This window comes from Folsomia candida, unplaced genomic scaffold (assembly GCF_002217175.1).
Source record: "Folsomia candida strain VU population unplaced genomic scaffold, ASM221717v1 Fcan01_Sc001, whole genome shotgun sequence".
Classification (NCBI taxonomy): Eukaryota; Metazoa; Arthropoda; class Collembola; order Entomobryomorpha; family Isotomidae; genus Folsomia; species Folsomia candida.
In genome coordinates this window covers 20,809,249-20,827,256 of record NW_019091193.1, presented here as the reverse complement: position 1 = coordinate 20,827,256, position 18,008 = coordinate 20,809,249, and the positions used below count along the sequence as shown (strand labels likewise).

General features: G+C 40.8%; 3 protein-coding genes and 1 long non-coding RNA gene across 6 annotated transcripts; 3 read left to right on the top strand and 1 right to left on the bottom strand.

Moving 5' to 3' along the window:
* The first annotated feature begins 38 nt into the window (after positions 1–38).
* Positions 39–10,725, top strand: LOC110855031 (NAD-dependent protein deacetylase sirtuin-7). 3 transcript variants are annotated; one of them, XM_035859730.1, is made up of 10 exons: positions 39–175; positions 612–778; positions 862–1,628; positions 1,722–2,130; positions 8,720–8,765; positions 8,915–9,099; positions 9,170–9,301; positions 9,403–9,481; positions 9,551–9,671; positions 9,761–10,725. In XM_035859730.1, the coding sequence occupies exons 3-10, from the start codon at positions 932–934 to the stop codon at positions 10,141–10,143; spliced, it is 2,052 nt and encodes a 683-aa protein (XP_035715623.1). In that variant the 5' UTR covers positions 39–175; positions 612–778; positions 862–931; the 3' UTR covers positions 10,144–10,725. The 3 variants fall into 3 exon arrangements, with proteins under 3 accessions (XP_035715623.1, XP_021960159.1, XP_021959484.1); XM_022104467.2 differs by having other exon boundaries at positions 865–2,130; XM_022103792.2 differs by having other exon boundaries at positions 862–2,130.
* Positions 2,137–8,367, top strand: LOC118438911. Its single transcript, XR_004837126.1, has 2 exons — positions 2,137–5,461; positions 5,533–8,367. It is a non-coding gene; the product is annotated as an uncharacterized LOC118438911 (long non-coding RNA).
* A 163-nt stretch (positions 10,726–10,888) lies between the features above and the next one.
* On the top strand, positions 10,889–12,331 carry LOC110848612 (40S ribosomal protein S9). The gene is made up of 4 exons (XM_022095868.2): positions 10,889–11,075; positions 11,191–11,339; positions 11,573–11,759; positions 12,064–12,331. The coding sequence occupies exons 1-4, from the start codon at positions 11,002–11,004 to the stop codon at positions 12,236–12,238; spliced, it is 585 nt and encodes a 194-aa protein (XP_021951560.1). The 5' UTR covers positions 10,889–11,001; the 3' UTR covers positions 12,239–12,331.
* A 96-nt stretch (positions 12,332–12,427) lies between these two features.
* LOC110844008 (multidrug resistance-associated protein 5) lies at positions 12,428–17,697 on the bottom strand. Its single transcript, XM_022090091.2, has 15 exons — positions 17,018–17,697; positions 16,737–16,910; positions 16,488–16,635; positions 16,263–16,408; positions 16,062–16,169; positions 15,756–16,008; positions 15,087–15,672; positions 14,727–14,993; positions 14,469–14,637; positions 14,267–14,396; positions 14,022–14,201; positions 13,606–13,904; positions 13,451–13,512; positions 12,854–13,382; positions 12,428–12,800 (listed from the first exon to the last, which is right to left on the bottom strand). Exons 1-15 carry the CDS (start codon positions 17,552–17,554, stop codon positions 12,507–12,509), a joined length of 3,882 nt encoding a protein of 1,293 aa, XP_021945783.2. The 5' UTR covers positions 17,555–17,697; the 3' UTR covers positions 12,428–12,506.
* Between the last annotated feature and the right edge of the window lie 311 nt (positions 17,698–18,008).

Sequence of the window (18,008 nt, the reverse complement as noted above, 5' to 3'; positions counted from 1 at the left end):
CAAACAACAACAATAGGGTTGACGGTAATGCAGAAAAGTTAACCCCGGAAGTAATAAGTGCCACTGTTCGCAAGAAGGGTGAAGGAAACAATATTGCGAGGAGGAGAAGAGGAAAACGAAATCAGCTGTTTCGGAATTTTATAAACAAATTGTATTCTACACAAACACAAACAATGTAAGTTTCTAATTTTTCTGTAATTTGGATAATCTGCGTTTATTGTAAAGAGAGCAAATTGAGGTATTACTAATAACTTGGTAGGAATGTAAAATCAAAATCTTGTACTTGTACATTCCTACATTTAACGTCTCTTGAGACGTTAAATGAATGTGTAATTTAGTGTATTAATGAAACTCGTAGATATTCAATACATATGACATTTGTAACGTTCACCGTTACCTGGAATGGAATCTTGGAACTGGTTTGATAAGCAAGAGATAACCATGTATAAGCATATTAGTTAACGTGGTACGATATCAACTACAGCAGCAGCCCAACAGGCTTCAGTTATCTATTTGCTCTATTTAATCTTTGGTCAAATATTAAATGTTTATTTTAGTACTAAATATTTGATACGATTTAGATATTGATTTAATTTACTTATATGCACTAGGTTATAGTGAGAAGCAGCACGTGTCCGAATGAATACGTGTAAATGCCTTTTCTGTTGGAGCAGACGAATAATTGTAAGCGTACTGGAAAACTATGCAATTCATCAAGACTATTAATACCACCATCCATATATGTAAAAATACTTGTACAAAATCCAAAAGACTAAGGGTAAGATTTTTTCAAATTTTAGTAAAATAGTACATACACCGGGCCACTATTTCTAAATTCAATAATCTCTCTTTCAATTACAGCAGATGATTAAATAAATGGAAAAATCCCTAACTAAAAAGGAGCGACAAGAACGTGGCCATTTGAAGAAGAATGGACAACGAAGTAAAGCCACCGAATCCGAGCCCCCCTTTTAGATTTCGAAGACCGTGGGAAACTCCTCCTCGTGAAGATGAAGAACAACCCACGTCTAACCCAACTGCTCATGCTGTGCCAATTACTGTAATTAAACGTGAAGATTACTCTTCCCAGTCTCCAATAGACAGAACCAAGGATGTACTACTACAACAAATAAAAGTAGAAAAGGAGGAAAGCTCAGACGAGGTTGAAGTTTTCAGCTTTGATAGGGAGAGGTTGGTGTTAACATCAGAAAAAGTACGAGTAAAGAGAGAATCAACATCAACCGAAATCACAAATTCGCCATTAACATCTTCATCCATTGATGTGGAGGGGTCCGCAAGTTCAAAACAGTCTTCCGGAAATTCCAATTCATCTTCCTCGCGATTCATGTGTAGCAGTGAGTCCTCATCTGGGTCATCTTCTTCAGATTCAGATGACCGGAATCGCCGACGAAAAAATAAGCTGAAAACTAGACTACGTCTAACCCGAAATAAAGCTAGACAACAACAAAAAGAAAATGACGATAAATGCCACAAAAACGATGCCAGGATTGTTCCTCCGCCCAAGAGTATTAAAGTAAAGGTGGAGATTGACCCACAAGAGGCCTTTGACGATGATGAAATTGAAAATGACGAGTTGCTTGATGTCAATGACAGCAACAACAGCAATAGTGAGTTGGGTGATGATGATGATGAGGAGGATGATGATGATGAATTTGACGGGGATGAACGTGCGGTGAAATTGAGATTACCGGATTTTCCAGATGGACGAAACCGTGAAAGAAAAAACAGCAGATGGGCAGATTACGGAGTTACGCGAAAGTCGAGCCGCTTGAGATCTACAAAAGCCTTTTGCAATAAATCCCATAAAGCTCAAGTCTTGAAGAAATTGACATCCTTGCTGAAAAAAGACCCAGACGAACTAACTGAGGAGGATAGGGTTAATTTGGCAGCATTTCCAGAACTGGCCGAAGAGGCCAAGAAACGACTTAATAAACGCCACTTGGCATCTGAGCGGATGAAAGAGGAAGAGGATCCTAGTGATCAATTAGATAAAAAATGTGACCGCCTTGCCCAAGTGATATCACGGGCCAAGTATGTTGTTCTCTACACCGGAGCTGGCATATCTACTTCCGCGTCTATCCCAGATTATCGCGGTCCAAACGGAATTTGGTGAGTCTAAGCATTTATTTGTAACTGTTTGTAATCGTCTCCGATTAATTATTTTATGGTTGTTGTAAAACCAAACGAACTACCAGCTTGAAAGGTTCTACTTCTTAAAAAGATTGGGTCGTTGCTTAAAAATACTACTACTGTGGTGTAAATGAAATTTGTATAAAAACTCAAACTTTAATTTTACTCACATCGAGCAATAACAAATCAATTTATTTAATTATTTCAATTTAATTAAATACTAGACAAAACCTTTACTCTTTCTTGATGCTCTCTCGCATACATACATTTACCTACTCACTGACAAAAGAAAGATCTGGAAAAAATGCTGATACCACCAGCGCTCAATTTAAATTCTTGGGGAAAAATAAGACTATGAATTCAAACATCCTCCCACTTCTTTTGGGAGAGAATGCGGACAAAAGAACAATACTACATTCATAAAAATTTCACATATTCACATAAAAATTACACTCCAAATCTCTCAGGGTTCCTAATCTGTCTTCCAAATCTTGTACGCACATTTTCTTCTTTCTTGGCGTCGACTGACTCCCACACTTGCGCTGATATCTTCACTCTATTTTGAATTTGGGGAATCTCTTCAGTTGACACCTCCAGGGGGAACAGTCTCTGCAAAGGTCGAGTCAGCAGTCCATTCGCCGTCTTGAGTTTGGCTACTCTCACATGACCGTCCCTTCCAACAATCAGTTCCAGAATTCTTGCCATCGGCCAAATGATCCTTCTCTTGTCATCTGAACCGATGAGCACAACATCGCCGACTCGAAACTCTGGCGATTTCTTCTCTTTTCCTCGTTGAACCAGTTGAGACAGGTACTCTTTAACAAATCTTGACTTCAATTCTTGTCTCAATTGGCGTAGATCTCGATATTTGCTCCTCAGTGCTTGACCATCCAATAATTCCTCTTCAGGGAAATCCGCTTCGGTGATGTCGTGAAGAAACATCGCAGGCGTCAGGGGCACTAAGTCATCTTGTTCTTCTGACATATAGGTCAGAGGACGGCTATTGACTACCGCCTCCACCTCAAACATACACGTCTCCAACTCAGCAAGGTTTAGCTTCTTGCGTCCCAGCATTCGCTTCATAATATCTTTGCAACTTCTTATTAACCGCTCCCACCATCCGCCCCACCACGGCGCTGCGGGTGCGCTGAATTTCCACTTAATTCGACTCACTCTGGACTCCTGTTCAATTCTCTTCCAGTCCATCAGCTTAATTGCATTATTCGCACCTTCAAAATTGGTGCCATTGTCCGAATAGATGATGGCTGGTCTTCCTCTTCGACTGATGAATCGGTGTAAACTTAACAAAAAATCCTCCGTTGATAATGATGACACTAATTCCAAATGAATAGCTCTGTAAACTGCACAGGTATACAGCACCATCCAGGCTTTTGACCCATTTTTCAGGAAGAACGGTCCTGCTAGGTCAATCCCCACCACTTGAAACACCTTCGCGGTCGTCGTCACTCTGTCCTCGGGAAGTGGGGGGCACGGAACTTCTGATTTCTTAGTGGTAAAACGGCGACAGATCACACATTGCCGGATCACCTTCTTAACTTGTTGTCGTAAATGGATTATCCAAAAACGCTCCCTTAACTTGCTCATTGTAATGCTTAATCCTGCATGCATATTTAGAATATGCTCCGATCTAATTAAATGCCAAACAACAGGATGATTTGATGGCAGCAAAACTGGCTTTCTAAATGATTCACTCTCTGGCATGTTCGTAATCTTGGTCTTAATTCTGAGCAAGTCGTCTTCTCCTCGAACAACTTGTAAATTTTCCACCACATTTTGATTAAGGGGAAAAGATTCTTCTTGTATCTTGTGGAACATAAAAGTTTCAGCTTCTTCAATTTCTCGCTGTTCTAATTCGCCAACTATCTTCTCTCCTTTAAATCGACGGATGCTGCGCTTCAACATCGCAACAACACGAACATTCTTCACAAAAGAACATGACATCTCTCCATACCAGGGCGTAGATGGCAACGTCGCAATAAGTGACACTTTTGCCACTTTCTTCATTTCGGCACGAACTTGATCATCATCCGCTTCTTCTTTACTTGATGGCCATTCCGATTTTGGTTTCTTTAGCCAATCCGGGCCCGCCCACCATTTAGAATTGATAAGATGAGAAGGACTGCATCCTCTTGAAGGTAAATCGGCTGGGTTGAGGACGCCCGGCACATGGTTCCATTCCATGGAATTACTGAGGGAACATATTTCCTTAACTCGGTTTCCCACAAATGTTCCCCATTTATCATTGCGCTTTATCCAAGCCAGCGCTGTCGTCGAATCGCTCCAGTAAAAAGTTGGGGTCTCCTCCGCGGACAAGGCCTCCTTCACTGATTTCGAAAGTCTGGCAGCGATGGTACATCCTAATAGTTCCAGTCTCGGAATTGTTACCTTCTTCATGGGGGCAACTCTCGCCTTAGCTTGTAACAATTGGACTGAAACTTGTTCATTATCTTCAACTCGTACAAAAACGGCGGCGGCATACGCATGTTGACTTGCGTCACAAAGTACATGAAACTGGCGATTGCTTTCATAACTTGAGCAAAATGCCCACCTCGGAATTTTCATTTCTTTTAATAGCTGAGCCTGAGTCCACCAATCTTCAAATTCTTTCTTAATTGTTGAATCCAACTCTTCATCCCATGAATTCTTCTCCGTCCAGGTCTTTTGCAATAACAGCTTTGGGATGATGGTGGTTGGACTTAAATACCCCATCGGGTCAAAAAATTGTTTCACTTTTGACAACATCACTCTCTTGCTAATATTCTCAATCTTTTCTTCTTTCGGGACGGAGACTGATAACTCATCCTTCTTCTTGTCCCAGTTCAGTCCGAGCACTACAGTTGTCTCTTGACCATTTTCATCCTTATCAAACTGCTCGAAACTGATCCCAGCGGCCCCAGAGGAAGAACGTTCCCATTGACGAAGCTCCATCCTGGCGTCGCACATCATCTTAAACTCTTGAACTTTTCATATTCTTCTTCCGTGTCAACTGACGTGACACAATTGTCCACATAAAGAGAACGCAGGAGCTTATTTGCATACTCCTTTTCTTCTCCAGTAACCTGGCTCAAATGGTACTCGATAACAGCTCCGAGTAAGAATGGGCTGCACTTGACCCCAAAAACGACTCGCTTATGTCGATAAATCTTCATTCTTGGATTTTCTTTATTATTCCACCACAGGAAACGCTGGAAATCTTGATCCGGCTTCGCAACTTCGATCATTTGAAATGCTTTTCTAATGTCAGAAATGACACCAATTTTCTTTTCGCGAAATCTCAACAGAATTGCAGGTATGAGCTCCAATAAGTTCGGTCCTTTCTCCAACAAATCATTCAGTGACGGGTTTCTTCCATTCTTACAGGAAGCGTCATAAACGGGACGAACTGGAGTTGTCTTGCTCTCTAATTTGTAAACTGGACGGTGGGGCAGGTAATGACAAGGCCTGTCCACGCCTCCAACTACTTCTTCAATTAATCCTTCCTTCTCCCAATCTTGAAATACTTTATCATAAAGTTCATAATTTCCTCTCGTAATTTTGTAGTAGTGGAAATTAACCTCTTCTCCGCGACGACCTTGTTGTCGGGAATGGTCCTTTCTTCATCAACCCAGGGAAGCGCCACGGCGTATCTTCCTTCTTGAGTTCTTGAAACTGTTCTCAAAAAATGCTGTCTTGCTTCTTCTTCCTTTTCATTCTTGGTTTTATGCTCGGTTGGATCATTGATTCCAAGAGTCTCGAGCTTCCATAAATCCTGGACACATGCTTCTGCATTGAATAATGAGTGATGAATCGTCATCACTCCCATGCTGACTTCTTTTCCTGGGACAGGTCCACTCAGGGTCCATCCAAACACTGTCTCCACTGCGACAAGACCACACGATAACATTAACGGTCTGCCACACACAAATTGTCCCCAATAATCACTTCCGATTAATAACTCGATATCCGGGTGGTCCACATGGCTCATCTCAAAATCTGACAGAAAAATCTTCCTCTTCTTCAACTCATTCATCCACGGACCGGCGGGAATTCTTGGAATGTCTCCACAAATAGTTGCGGACTCCCTCAAAATTACGTCTCTCTTGAATCGCCCATCGAGGCTTTGAACTTGCACTTTAAATTTCTTGATTTTCCTCGGCTCCGTCAAAATTCCACCAAACAGAACGTTACGAGTCCATTCTTCTCCCACGAGTGGACTTCCGATTGCAGAGATCGTCCTCTGACCACCGCTGCTCTGCTGGTTTCCCTCGTCGAACAGCAACCTCACTATTCTTGTTCCTTTAGGACCAGCCATCTTCACCAACAACGTCTTCATTAATACATCTTTGCTGCAAGAATGGTTGGCATTTGCTGCTGTCGCTGGGACATCACTGTGTACCTCTTCTCTTCCGGTATTGTTCCTTTGATTTGACGGAAGTCTTGCACACATTGACCTTGCATGGGGCTCGCCACATGATGAACATTTCAACTTAACTTTACAGTCTGATTTACGATGTCCAAATTTCAAACACCGATAACACAAATTCTGGCTTCTTATCAGGTCACTCTTCTCTGACCAACTCATCCTATCCGCTCGATAACACTCGGTACTTGGATGGTTGGATTTGGAGCAAAACACGCAATTGCTGATCTGCGCCACTAACAATCCTGCTGCGGTTGGGATTGAATCTTTCTTCTTCCATGATTTTCATATTTTTCTTTCTTGGACTTGCCAGAAGAATCACCTCCAATAAACATCTTCAGTTTTGCTTCTCGTTCCACTTCCTGTCGGAGGAATTGCATTAAATAGTCGAGTCTTGACTTTGGTGGATTAACTTTCGCACCATCTTCCTGGTACAATGGAGATCGATACCAGGCATTAAATATTTCCTTAGGTAGACTGGTCTCAATAATGGGGCGAAGAAACAAAGTATCTCTTTCAGACTTCACTCCCAACGACTCCAACGCCTGCAGCTGCGTTTGAAGACGATCGTAAAACTTCTCCAATGATAACTTCTCTCTCTCGAACAAAAACTGTGCCAGCTCTCTTGTATACAGGTCAACAAGGATGTCTTCTTTTCCGTACCTTTCCTTTAATGCTCCAATAGCTTTCGGATAATTTGCATCCGTCTTCGGATAACTTCTGATAAGATCAGCGGCCTTTGACCCGCTGACCATACTCTGCACTAAATAATGGAACTTGTCCGTCACATGTAAATCTTCATCTTCATCAATCTTCTTAAATTGCGCCCACCACTCCAGCCAGTTCTTGATCTCCCCGTCAAACTTCATTAACTCGATCTTTGGTAGCTTATAATTCTTCTTAAGAAGTCCTCCACTAGCAGTGCTGTAGGAACTATTTGTCGGGCTTGCTGATCGTTCTGGACCAAGGAACTTTTCAACTTTGTGGCGCACAAATCTACACTTATCATTGTATCCTTCAATTGATCTTGATTCTTCTAAATAATCTTCTTCAGTAAGTTCTTCGTTGTCTAGAATAGCATCCAAAACTTGCTTATCCAAATCCAACACGGTGTCGGTAAGCTCGATCAACTTCTTCAACTTCACAATCAGGACGTCCTTATCTCGATCTTCTTTCGTCATTTCCTCATCCAGCTCGTTGACCGTCCTAGTCATCATGGCTCGAATGGGTGTGCGCTGCTTCTTTAGACGATCCATCCTGTCTCGAACCGAATGAAGCCAGCAAAGAAAAAACAATTAGTTTAATCTACTCTCAAATTCTCCAAAATATCGACGATCCCACCTAGGTAGGCTACGCTCAAGGCCGTAGCAAACCGTAAATTCAATTTTATTATTGATGCAAGATCCACACGGGTTGCTCCTCCCACTCGACCTCTGAAATCAGTCCTCGGTGGTAATGACGGGGCGGTCCACTCTTGTCCTTCTTGCTTAAAAACTGTAATCCTCCCACTCGTCCTTTGCTTCCTCGAGGGGATGATGAATGCACTCTTTCACTTTACACTCACAGATAACTTCACTGCACTTTAACAACTACCTCAATCACGTCGAGGTCACCAAATGTTGTAAAACCAAACGAACTACCAGCTTGAAAGGTTCTACTTCTTAAAAAGATTGGGTCGTTGCTTAAAAATACTACTACTGTGGTGTAAATGAAATTTGTATAAAAACTCAAACTTTAATTTTACTCACATCGAGCAATAACAAATCAATTTATTTAATTATTTCAATTTAATTAAATACTAGACAAAACCTTTACTCTTTCTTGATGCTCTCTCGCATACATACATTTACCTACTCACTGACAAAAGAAAGATCTGGAAAAAATGCTGATACCACCAGCGCTCAATTTAAATTCTTGGGGAAAAATAAGACTATGAATTCAAACAATGGTCATGTACGAAATGAGGTTAACACTAACAGGCAAGTGTGGGTATTTAACATTATGGTATCGATAACACCATAATTTATTTTCCACAGTCTTTGCAGGCACATGTAATATGTGATAATATGATATATCTATATATGATCATATCTATGTTCTGTCCAGCAACAGATAATAGTAACTATTTTATTTTGTACTCATTATTAGGACTCTGCTAAGAAAAGGCCAGACCATTGCAGATGACTTGAAGCAAGTAAGTAAATTCAAACTAACAAAGCGTTCAACAAATTAGTAACATGAACATTTTAAGTTAGTCGTTTCTGTGTAGTTTTCTCCTGACTTGTTTAAAATTACGTCGCTTTGCATTAAATTACCATAATATTAATCAACCTTTCTTTCAAGTTTCCGCAATCTGCTGATCCCACGTTCACACATATGGCCATCAAAGAACTTTATGAAAGAGGAATGATTAAGCACATTGTATCTCAAAATGTGGATGGACTTCACCTTCGTTCCGGGATACCAAAAACAGCGCTTAGTGAAGTGCATGGGAACATGTACATTGAAGTGTGCCTAGAGTGTCACCGGTGAGTATGACATAGTTGTCGTTGCGAATTTCTTTATTTCGTTCCTTATTCCATTTTGTTCCACTTGCAGAGAGTATGTTCGATTGTTTGATGTCACCGAAAACACTAAACGTCATCACCACAAAACTGGAAGGTATTGCTACCATTGTGGAACTCCATTGAAAGATTCCGTTGTTCTTTTCGGAGAGAAGGGTTCTCTGAGGTAATTTAAACTTTGTAAATTGACATTGAAATTTTAATGCATCGTTCGTATAAATAATAATTATCATAAATTTTAATTTGATAATAATGTATCTTGAATAGGTGGCCCATCAACTGGGCAGGGGCAGAATATAATGTGGACAAAGCAGATGTGATTTTGTGCTTGGGTTCTAGCCTGAAGGTACGTTTTTCGTACACACATTAGGAATATAATGGAAAAAAAATTAATTTCATTGGTAATTTTTTGTAGGTACTTCGTAGATATCCGTGGTTGTGGTGTATGAGTAAGCCTGTGAAACAACGCCCAAAATTGTACATTGTGAATCTACAATGGACTCCAAAGGATAGATTTGCAGCCTTGAAAATTAACGGTAAACAAATCAAATGGGTTAATTTTGGTTAATTCTTCGTTGACTTATGACAATTATTAGTATAATCTATTATTTACTGAATGAATCAGGTCGATGTGACGAAGTGATTGCAAAAATCATGGACAATCTTAGCATCTCGGTTCCTATATACAAGCGTGAACTAGACCCAATATTCTCAATTGCGACTCTACTCCATTCAACGGAATCCTCCACAAAACTTTCTAAAGATCTCAATCTTCCTGATGGTGTTGCATATCCTCAGAAATCTACTGATCTCTGCAACTACTTTCGATTTGAACCTGTGTTCTGCAAGGAAGTCAGAAGTTTAAACGAAGTTAAAAGAAAAGTTGTAGATGGTGAGAAAGAGGCTGAAAAGGATGGAGTTATAAATCCTAAAACAAAATTCTGTGGAATTGGATGGTTAGGTAATGCCTTGTCTGGAAAACCCAAGAAGAAGAAAGTGAAATCATAATTTGACGAAACTTTGTACGTATTAATATACTCAATAATAATGGTTATGGTCTCGTTTTTATTTGTATACCCATGCTTTTAAGTCGTCGTCCACACAATTATTATTCTATTTGTTTTTTAGTATATGTAACTGCTCATTTTTTAATATTATTATATATTTTGGACACCGGGTATTTTTTATGATACTCTTTTATTTTGTATAGCACAACAGTCAGTATTTTTTACATTATTTCACTCTAGCAAAATGTTTCTGTTTTTTATTATCTAGATGACGAAACGCAAATATTCTATTTTACACTTAGACGATTAATGAAGATTACTACATGTTTTGGTTGTTATTATTATGCTACATTGAAGTCATATACATATGTGTATGTACTTGGGTCATAAAAGTTAGTGAGAGATAACCTTACTTTACGGATAGTACTTTCATACTTTCAGTTAGTTCTGAATTTTTTGTCCATCGGTAATTATGTATTTGCGCATAAGCGATTCTGGTATTGTGTTAAATATGAGGGAAAAGAAATATGCGAAATCACTAAAACTCGCAAATAATAATAAAAACTGATCTATGCAAACCGTACATTGTTTTAGGAGTTGTCTCAAGTTTTACAAAGCTCATATCCACAACATGTATATTACGAGTGGTGAGGAAAATGAGACTAGATTTGTTGGTAGAGAACCATCCACTGCCACCTACTCAGCTCTTACTCAAGTAAATCGAGGGGCTTCTCCTGGGAAGAGTTAAATTGGCCGCAGCATTGAACACGCTTTCATCAATCCGTGTTCCTCTCGTTCCATCGTTCAGGGAATATTCCCGTTTTTCATCCTGGATAGATAGTAACTGAAATTTAAAAACATGGTAAATCATAGGATCCCCACGGTCCAGAGGAAGACCTACGTTACTCCAAGAAGACCCTTCGAAAAGGCTCGGTAAGTCTATTTCATCAAGTTTTAGCCTCCATTATCGCCGTGTCTAAAACTTATTTACCGGCAGTTAATATGGTCAATGAATAGAAATTGATGGCAATTATCCATGTTTATCTAGTTTGGACCAGGAGCTCAAGATCATCGGAGAGTACGGTTTAAGGAACAAACGAGAGGTATGGCGGGTCAAATACACACTGGCGAAAATCCGAAAGGCTGCTCGAGAACTGCTTACCTTGGATGAGAAGGAACCTAAGCGATTATTCGAAGGTGAGAGTAATATTTGAAATTAGAGAATATCATCCTTTTCATTTGTTGTAGGCAACAAATTACAGCAGTTATGTGATGAGACATTACTTGACACCTCTTGTATGAGGCCGTATTTTATACATTATGATTAAAACTTTAATATATTGTTCTGATAGTAAAAGGATGTGTAGGAAAAATATTCTCTACAATGTTAGTTCGAAATACTTTCTAACTTAAAGACTTTTTTTGTGCAGGGAACGCGCTTCTTCGTCGTTTGGTACGGATTGGAGTGTTGGAAGAAAGCAAAATGAAGCTCGATTTCGTCTTGGGTCTCAAACCTGAAGATTTCTTGGAGAGACGTCTCCAAACCCAAGTCTTCAAATTGGGATTAGCAAAGTCGATCCATCATGCACGCGTCCTCATCCGTCAAAGACACATCCGGTAAAGAATTAAACGAGTAAAAATGCAGAAAACATGATTAAGGATATTAGTTTACGCAAATGAGTACCTCCTGAAATTGCGTTAAAATGGTTGGAGATATTTTGCTATCCATGACCTTATAGCTTTTCAGGCAGATAAATGGTTCTGGTCAAAGTGACGGCTAAGATTGTTCATACTTTGACCGACTCATAGTCCAGACACAACCAGAGCAGATGCTTTATCAATATATTTTACAACTTTAGTAGTTGTACTAATGCTCAATTGTCGAGTGGAAAAAATAATATTATTATTCTTTATTTTTCAGGGTACGCAAACAGGTGGTCAATATTCCATCATTTGTTGTTAGACTCGATTCCCAAAAACACATCGACTTCTCTTTGAAGTCGCCATTCGGAGGAGGTCGAGCTGGACGAGTCAAGAGGAAAAACTCGAAGAAAGGACAAGGAGGTGGAGCGGCTGAAGAAGAGGACGAGGATTAAGCCATTAGTTCTCCCTTCTTTTGATACCACTACATTGTATTCCTCAAATTAAGAAACTGGGTGAATAAATGGCATAACTGTTGAAATTTAGTAGCCTATGATGATTGCGTACAATAATTAATTAAGTAATCACATGATCCGCCCATGCATAATTTATAACGACATCAACTAAACTGTTTTAGAATCATCTCGTATGTGTTCATAAAATAGCGTTTATTGATATTGATTTTATAATTCATTAAAATTAGATAAGTATCCAAGTAAAAAGTCACAACGGAATGCGTTCAAAGTGATCGAAATTGGCAATAAATTCTGACTTCTTGGTGACAGTCTCTGTGGGACCAAAGTCCCGTACTTGACCGTCCTCTAGCAGCAGAATTACATCACAACGAGATAAGGCTGACATGCGATGTGCAACGAGAAAAACAGTAGCATCTTCAAACTCTGTTGCGAGTAAACGATCAATGACTGCACCCGTTTCAGCGTCGACACTACTTATTGCCTCGTCCAAGAACACTACTTTTGCATTACGAAGGAGAGCTCGAGCCACACAGAGGAGTTGCTGCAATAAACAGAAAACTCGACAAAGTTTTTTTATCCATAATTATTCCTTACCTGTTGACCTAAGCTGAACCCCATCTCGGTATCCAAACTTTCTACAACGTCAACCAGCCCAACCTTTCGTAACACTTCCCACAGTTTCGCATCGCCATGTTCTTCCCCTGGGTCCAAGTTATGGCGCACGCTAACTGGGAAGACGGCAGGTTCTTGTGGAACGACGCACAAGGATTCCCTCAGCCTTTTCACCGGCACGGTTGCAATGTTAACTCCGTCAAGGAAAATTTCACCGCTCCAAAGTTCATTGAGACGGAAGAGAGCGTTGCCCAAGGAAGTTTTACCACAACCTGTTCGCCCAACGACACCAACTTTTTGGCCAGGCATTACCTCAAATGAGACTTGATTCAGGGCCGGTCTGGCATCGGACGAATATGTCAACGTCACAGCGTCATATTTAATTCTCCCAGAGAACGGCCAAGTAGATAAGAGTGGATCGTCGTCAGAGGAGGAGTAGTTTGCATTATTACTATTGTTAGGATAGATATCCCTCCCTTCTTCTGTGGGTATCATGAGGAATTTGTGGATTCTACGATTATATATTTGGTACTGAGTTCGGGCGCATAAAAATTAATAGTGTATAAAATATATACATACCTTTCCACTGATACAAACTTTGCTTCTGTCTCTGAAGCTAAACGCACAGTAAATTGGAATACCTTTAAATTTAATAAAATTGATATTTAGAAATTGCTCAATTAAGAATCTTAATTGCACAATCCCAGTGCAAAGTAATAAATAATGATTTGCACCCCAGAGAGTTGGGCCGCATAAGCGAGTGCGAGGCCGGCGGCTGCGGCGGACACGGATCCGTGGAAGAGAAGGACCAAGATGGCCGTTAATCCGGTGACCGCTACGGCCAAGCAGTCGAGTCGAATAGCGAGCCAGCGGATGGCGCCGGACGACGTGTAGGCGACGGCCTGAAAATCGTCAACCGACTCTTCGAAGGATCTGGTGAGCAGGGTTTGCTTGCCATATGACCGAATAGTCGCCAGCCCCTGAATGGTTTCCCCCATTTTGGAGAAAATAGGCGTCTTGGCTTCTGTTTCCACTAATGAAATGATAACATTACATCAAACATTTTATAAGCACGCACTTCCATTTGTAGTTCATTTCCAATTACTATTTCTTGTGTTTGCTTCATGCACGTTATTAAAATAAAAATTACCCCGTTTTAGAACTCGTATTGCCGATTTGTAAATGGAACGGACCCATACGAAGATGAGAGAGAGAATGGCAAGGGGGGCAAGAAATATGGGGAAGACGATTGATACGAGACAAAATATTGCCAAAATAATGAATACATTTTGTAGAAACTGTTCCAATGTGGTGGGTAAACTCCAGTCAACTACAGAAAATTGTTATATTCGTAAGCGAAACTTGTGAGGAATCTAATGAAATTTGTCCAAATACCTTCACCAATATCCCTGGAAAATAGGTTAACTAAGTGACCAAATCCTAAACGGTCAACCACTTTGAGGCGACTCCGAAAAAGATGCAAAGACATTTTTTCATGAATTGATTTCGAGGCTTTAACACATGTCTGCAATATATAAGAATATGCATTGATTTAGTGAGAGTTGATAACCAATTATCTGAATTATGTGCTCCTCACAATAGCAAAAAATACGGCGCGGAACAAAGCTGTGATAAAGATGACACCGATCATGGCTGCATACACGTTCCGATACATCACAAAGCGGTTATCGTCTTGATCCGCGCTTATGATTTCTTCAGGCTGTTGAATTATCTGGCTGGGAGGCGTTGAACCATCCGTTGCATTGCTGCACATTACAAATATTGTTTGATTTATGCAGTTCAAATTATGAAAAATTAATTATGTACGGGTTTATATATTTATGTACATATGTACTTCAGCATAATCGGAGGGAATGATGGAGTTCTGAACCAGTATTTCAACCACCAAGAGGAAAATGCAGTGGATCCAATGGAGATGGCAAAAACGAAAAGAAGAGCCAGCATGACAAGTATGCCACCCGCTCCACCCACCCAGAGATTTACCACTGACCACGGAATGGACCCTTCATTGCTAGCAGGCCCCTGGTGGGGGCTATCCCTTTTCTTTCGTAGTGTGGAACACGCGTCGATGTCAGAGAACGACTCAACTTTTTCTTCCAATCTACATGAAACACAATATTGAGACTACTGCGACTAAATAAATTATGACCATTGGACAATTATTTTATGCATACGAATATGTGAACCGACTCACGAAATATGAGAGCTCTGAGAGTGAAGAAGTTGTGCGTAGTTCTTGTGTGGCGACGTGGTCTGACGGAGAATAAGTTCTTGATGAGTTCCTGACAGAGCAATAGTTCCTCCTTGGAGGAGGACGACTTGGTCACATTGTTCCAGAAACTGGGGTAAGTGCGTGGATACGACGAGTGTATACTGTCGGAGAAGCCCTTTGACCACACGGTCCCAAATCGTTATGGCCACCTTGGCATCCAGTGACGAGAAGGGGTCATCCCACACAAAAATATCACGATTGAAGGAATATACTGCTCTTGCAAGTGCCACTCTTGAGCGTTGTCCACCGCTTAGATTGCTCCCATTCCCATCAATCTCTGTGAGATCTCCAAGGGGCAGACTTCCAAAGTCTGGAGTTAAACAACAAGCATCCACCGTGTTGTAATAACGTATGGAATCAAATGGTTCTCCAAATACGATATTTTCTCGGATTGTGCCCTTGAATAACCACGGCGTTTGCGGAACATATGCTACACGACCTACGACGTGAAGGTAGCCCTCGGTTGGCATGATACATCCCGCTATACCTTCTAATAAGGTACTCTTGCCTGGAAATTCCGAAATGCATTGTGCAACCTATAATTATGTTTTTGATTGTATTTAATATGCGTATGATTATGATTATGGTTACCACTTCCAACACAACCGCAGACTCCCACAATGCTACCTCTTTTTATCACAATAGTTAAAGAATTGAGGTGGAAACTGCCAACGTCGTGGTGGCCTTTGTCTAAAAGCTTTGACTCATCAGCATCAGCTTCTTCTACTCGGCGAGCAATTGTCAATGTCGCGTTTTCCAGCTGGACAGCAGCATCGGGGTCGAGACGATCACTGGATAACCAGTGGTTATGACAGTCCCCAACTTCTGGGAGACGAAGCAGGCTCTATTTAAATATGTGAAAGTATGTTCTTGTTATGAAGATATATAATCGACTACCTGAAGTCTTTGAGTTGAAATTTTTGTGTTATAGCGAATGTCGGCCAATTGATTCACCGCCCGTACTGAATACCCAACCAGCGAGAAGACGAACAGGATGGTAAAACACTGGATGGAAAATGAAGTATTTAATAATGCATTGAAACCTAAGGCTTATCACTGACAAAGCCAGTAATGTACAGTGAGCGGAACATCTGTTACCTGAGCGGGGGTAAGCGTTCCAGAATTGAGATAAATCAGGAATGTGATAATGACTCCAACATGAGGCAGCGTCGGCCCGAGAACGGTACTCGCACTACTCAGGAGACCACTTCCTCGAAGGCACGTGACCTCACGCGCCCTAAATTCTGTAAAAAATCAACGACACTCTAGTGAAAAAATTGTGCTAATAATGATTGGTGCAGTCCGAAATAATTAAATCCGTACTTGCGACAAGTCGATGAAAATGTGGTTCCCAACCAAACATTTTGAGAAATTTGATATTGTGCAAGCTCTGAGTAAGAATTGAAATGCGAGAGTCTTGTGCCTCCATACCTCGTCGCCTAAAGGATCCACTTCCACGAGCCAACAAGTACTTGGCAAAAACAAAATTAAAAATTATGTACGCGCAATTTAAACTAAAGGAATCAAAAATTGTGGCATGCGTGGTCCAACAAATGCTTATTAGCTTGTCACCTGGAGGGGATAAGCCAGAGGGAAGACAATCATTCCTAGCAAGGAAAACCACCCCAACTCCCACACAATGTAAATTGCTGATAAGATGAGGACAACTGGTCCTGCGATAGCCACCTGACCTAACACCACCGCATCGTAGATTCTCCCACAGTCTGTTCCAATCACGTTTATCATCTGAAAATTTTGTATATCAAAGAATACATAGGACAAGTTATTATTAACCCAGTCAGTCTTTCTAAGTAAACACCATGACCTTATTTATTTTCGTATTGCTTTAATACCTTGGATGCCTCCGCTTCCCCAAGTGGACTATGAACTCGAAGAAGCTTCCTGTACACCAGCCCCATGGTGGCAGCCCTGAGACGAAGGGCTGTTCTGTAACTCAGAGCCCACGTGAGGGTGAAGAGAAGAACACGTCCAAATTCGCACAGGATAAGCAGACCGACCCAGGTCAACCCCTCCCATTTTCCAGCCTCAGAGGACGCTGTGAATGTCAGCACTCTCCTCATCAACAGCGTGGGGCCAATGAAGCCGAGGACGATGGAGGACAGGTAGACGAAGGTGGTAAAATAGACTCTTTTTCGAACCAAGGACCACAACGCAGTTCCCACAGGCTTTCCCCCCTCCAAGGCCAGCCGCAAGGTTTCCACGTTCCGCTCGACCCCCTCTCTTGACGACAACTGTGGGACAACATGGGAAGACATGATGTCATTCATCCAAGAGAAGGTGGCAAAGGAAAAGGGATTCGCCCCATCAGCAGGATGACCTCCGACATTTTGGCAAGGTCGGAGACTTTGTTTGGAGTCACTGGGTGACATCCTTCTAAAAATATTGGCAATAATAAACCCGAGCAATGATGAAAACAGTTATTCTTAGTAGAGTTGTCCTATTTGTAAGTTAAGTAATTCACTAAAAATATTCCCAAAACACGCGGAGCTTTAAACTGTTAATTGCGCTGTGTTTCTTATCAGCAATATGTACATATGTATGCAGTTATCTTCATATGTACACATTGTATTATCACCTGGTTGGGTTATGGCTCATACATGGATGGAAAGGGGAGTTCATAATTTATTTTAGTACAGCCAATGTTTTTTTTCTAGATACATGTATCTGTACTTTCATATTTGCATTCACCAACACCCGGGTATTCCCTTCAAATTCGGAGCCTATTGTTGAATCATGGGGATAAAATTAAAGTGCAGCAGTGTATACCCGAATACTAGCTCTGCTTTTTTATCGCATTGAATTTTCGTTTGAACATATTACGCC

Bases quoted from the DNA above. Each gene is read 5' to 3' on its own strand.
- LOC110855031 (XM_022104467.2), top strand. From the start codon at position 932: ATGGACAACGAAGTAAAGCCACCGAATCCGAGCCCCCCTTTTAGATTT. The intron at 9,100-9,169 runs GTGAGTATGACA...TTCCACTTGCAG, and splicing joins GTGTGCCTAGAGTGTCACCG to AGAGTATGTTCGATTGTTTG. The intron at 9,482-9,550 runs GTACGTTTTTCG...AATTTTTTGTAG, and splicing joins GCTTGGGTTCTAGCCTGAAG to GTACTTCGTAGATATCCGTG.
- LOC110848612 (XM_022095868.2), top strand. From the start codon at position 11,002: ATGGTAAATCATAGGATCCCCACGGTCCAGAGGAAGACCTACGTTACT. The intron at 11,076-11,190 runs GTAAGTCTATTT...ATGTTTATCTAG, and splicing joins AGACCCTTCGAAAAGGCTCG to TTTGGACCAGGAGCTCAAGA. The intron at 11,760-12,063 runs GTAAAGAATTAA...TTTATTTTTCAG, and splicing joins ATCCGTCAAAGACACATCCG to GGTACGCAAACAGGTGGTCA.
- LOC110844008 (XM_022090091.2), bottom strand. From the start codon at position 17,554: ATGTCACCCAGTGACTCCAAACAAAGTCTCCGACCTTGCCAAAATGTC. The intron at 14,994-15,086 runs GTGAGTCGGTTC...TGTTTCATGTAG, and splicing joins TCTCAGAGCTCTCATATTTC to ATTGGAAGAAAAAGTTGAGT. The intron at 13,383-13,450 runs GTATGTATATAT...ATATAATCGTAG, and splicing joins AAGTTTGTATCAGTGGAAAG to AATCCACAAATTCCTCATGA.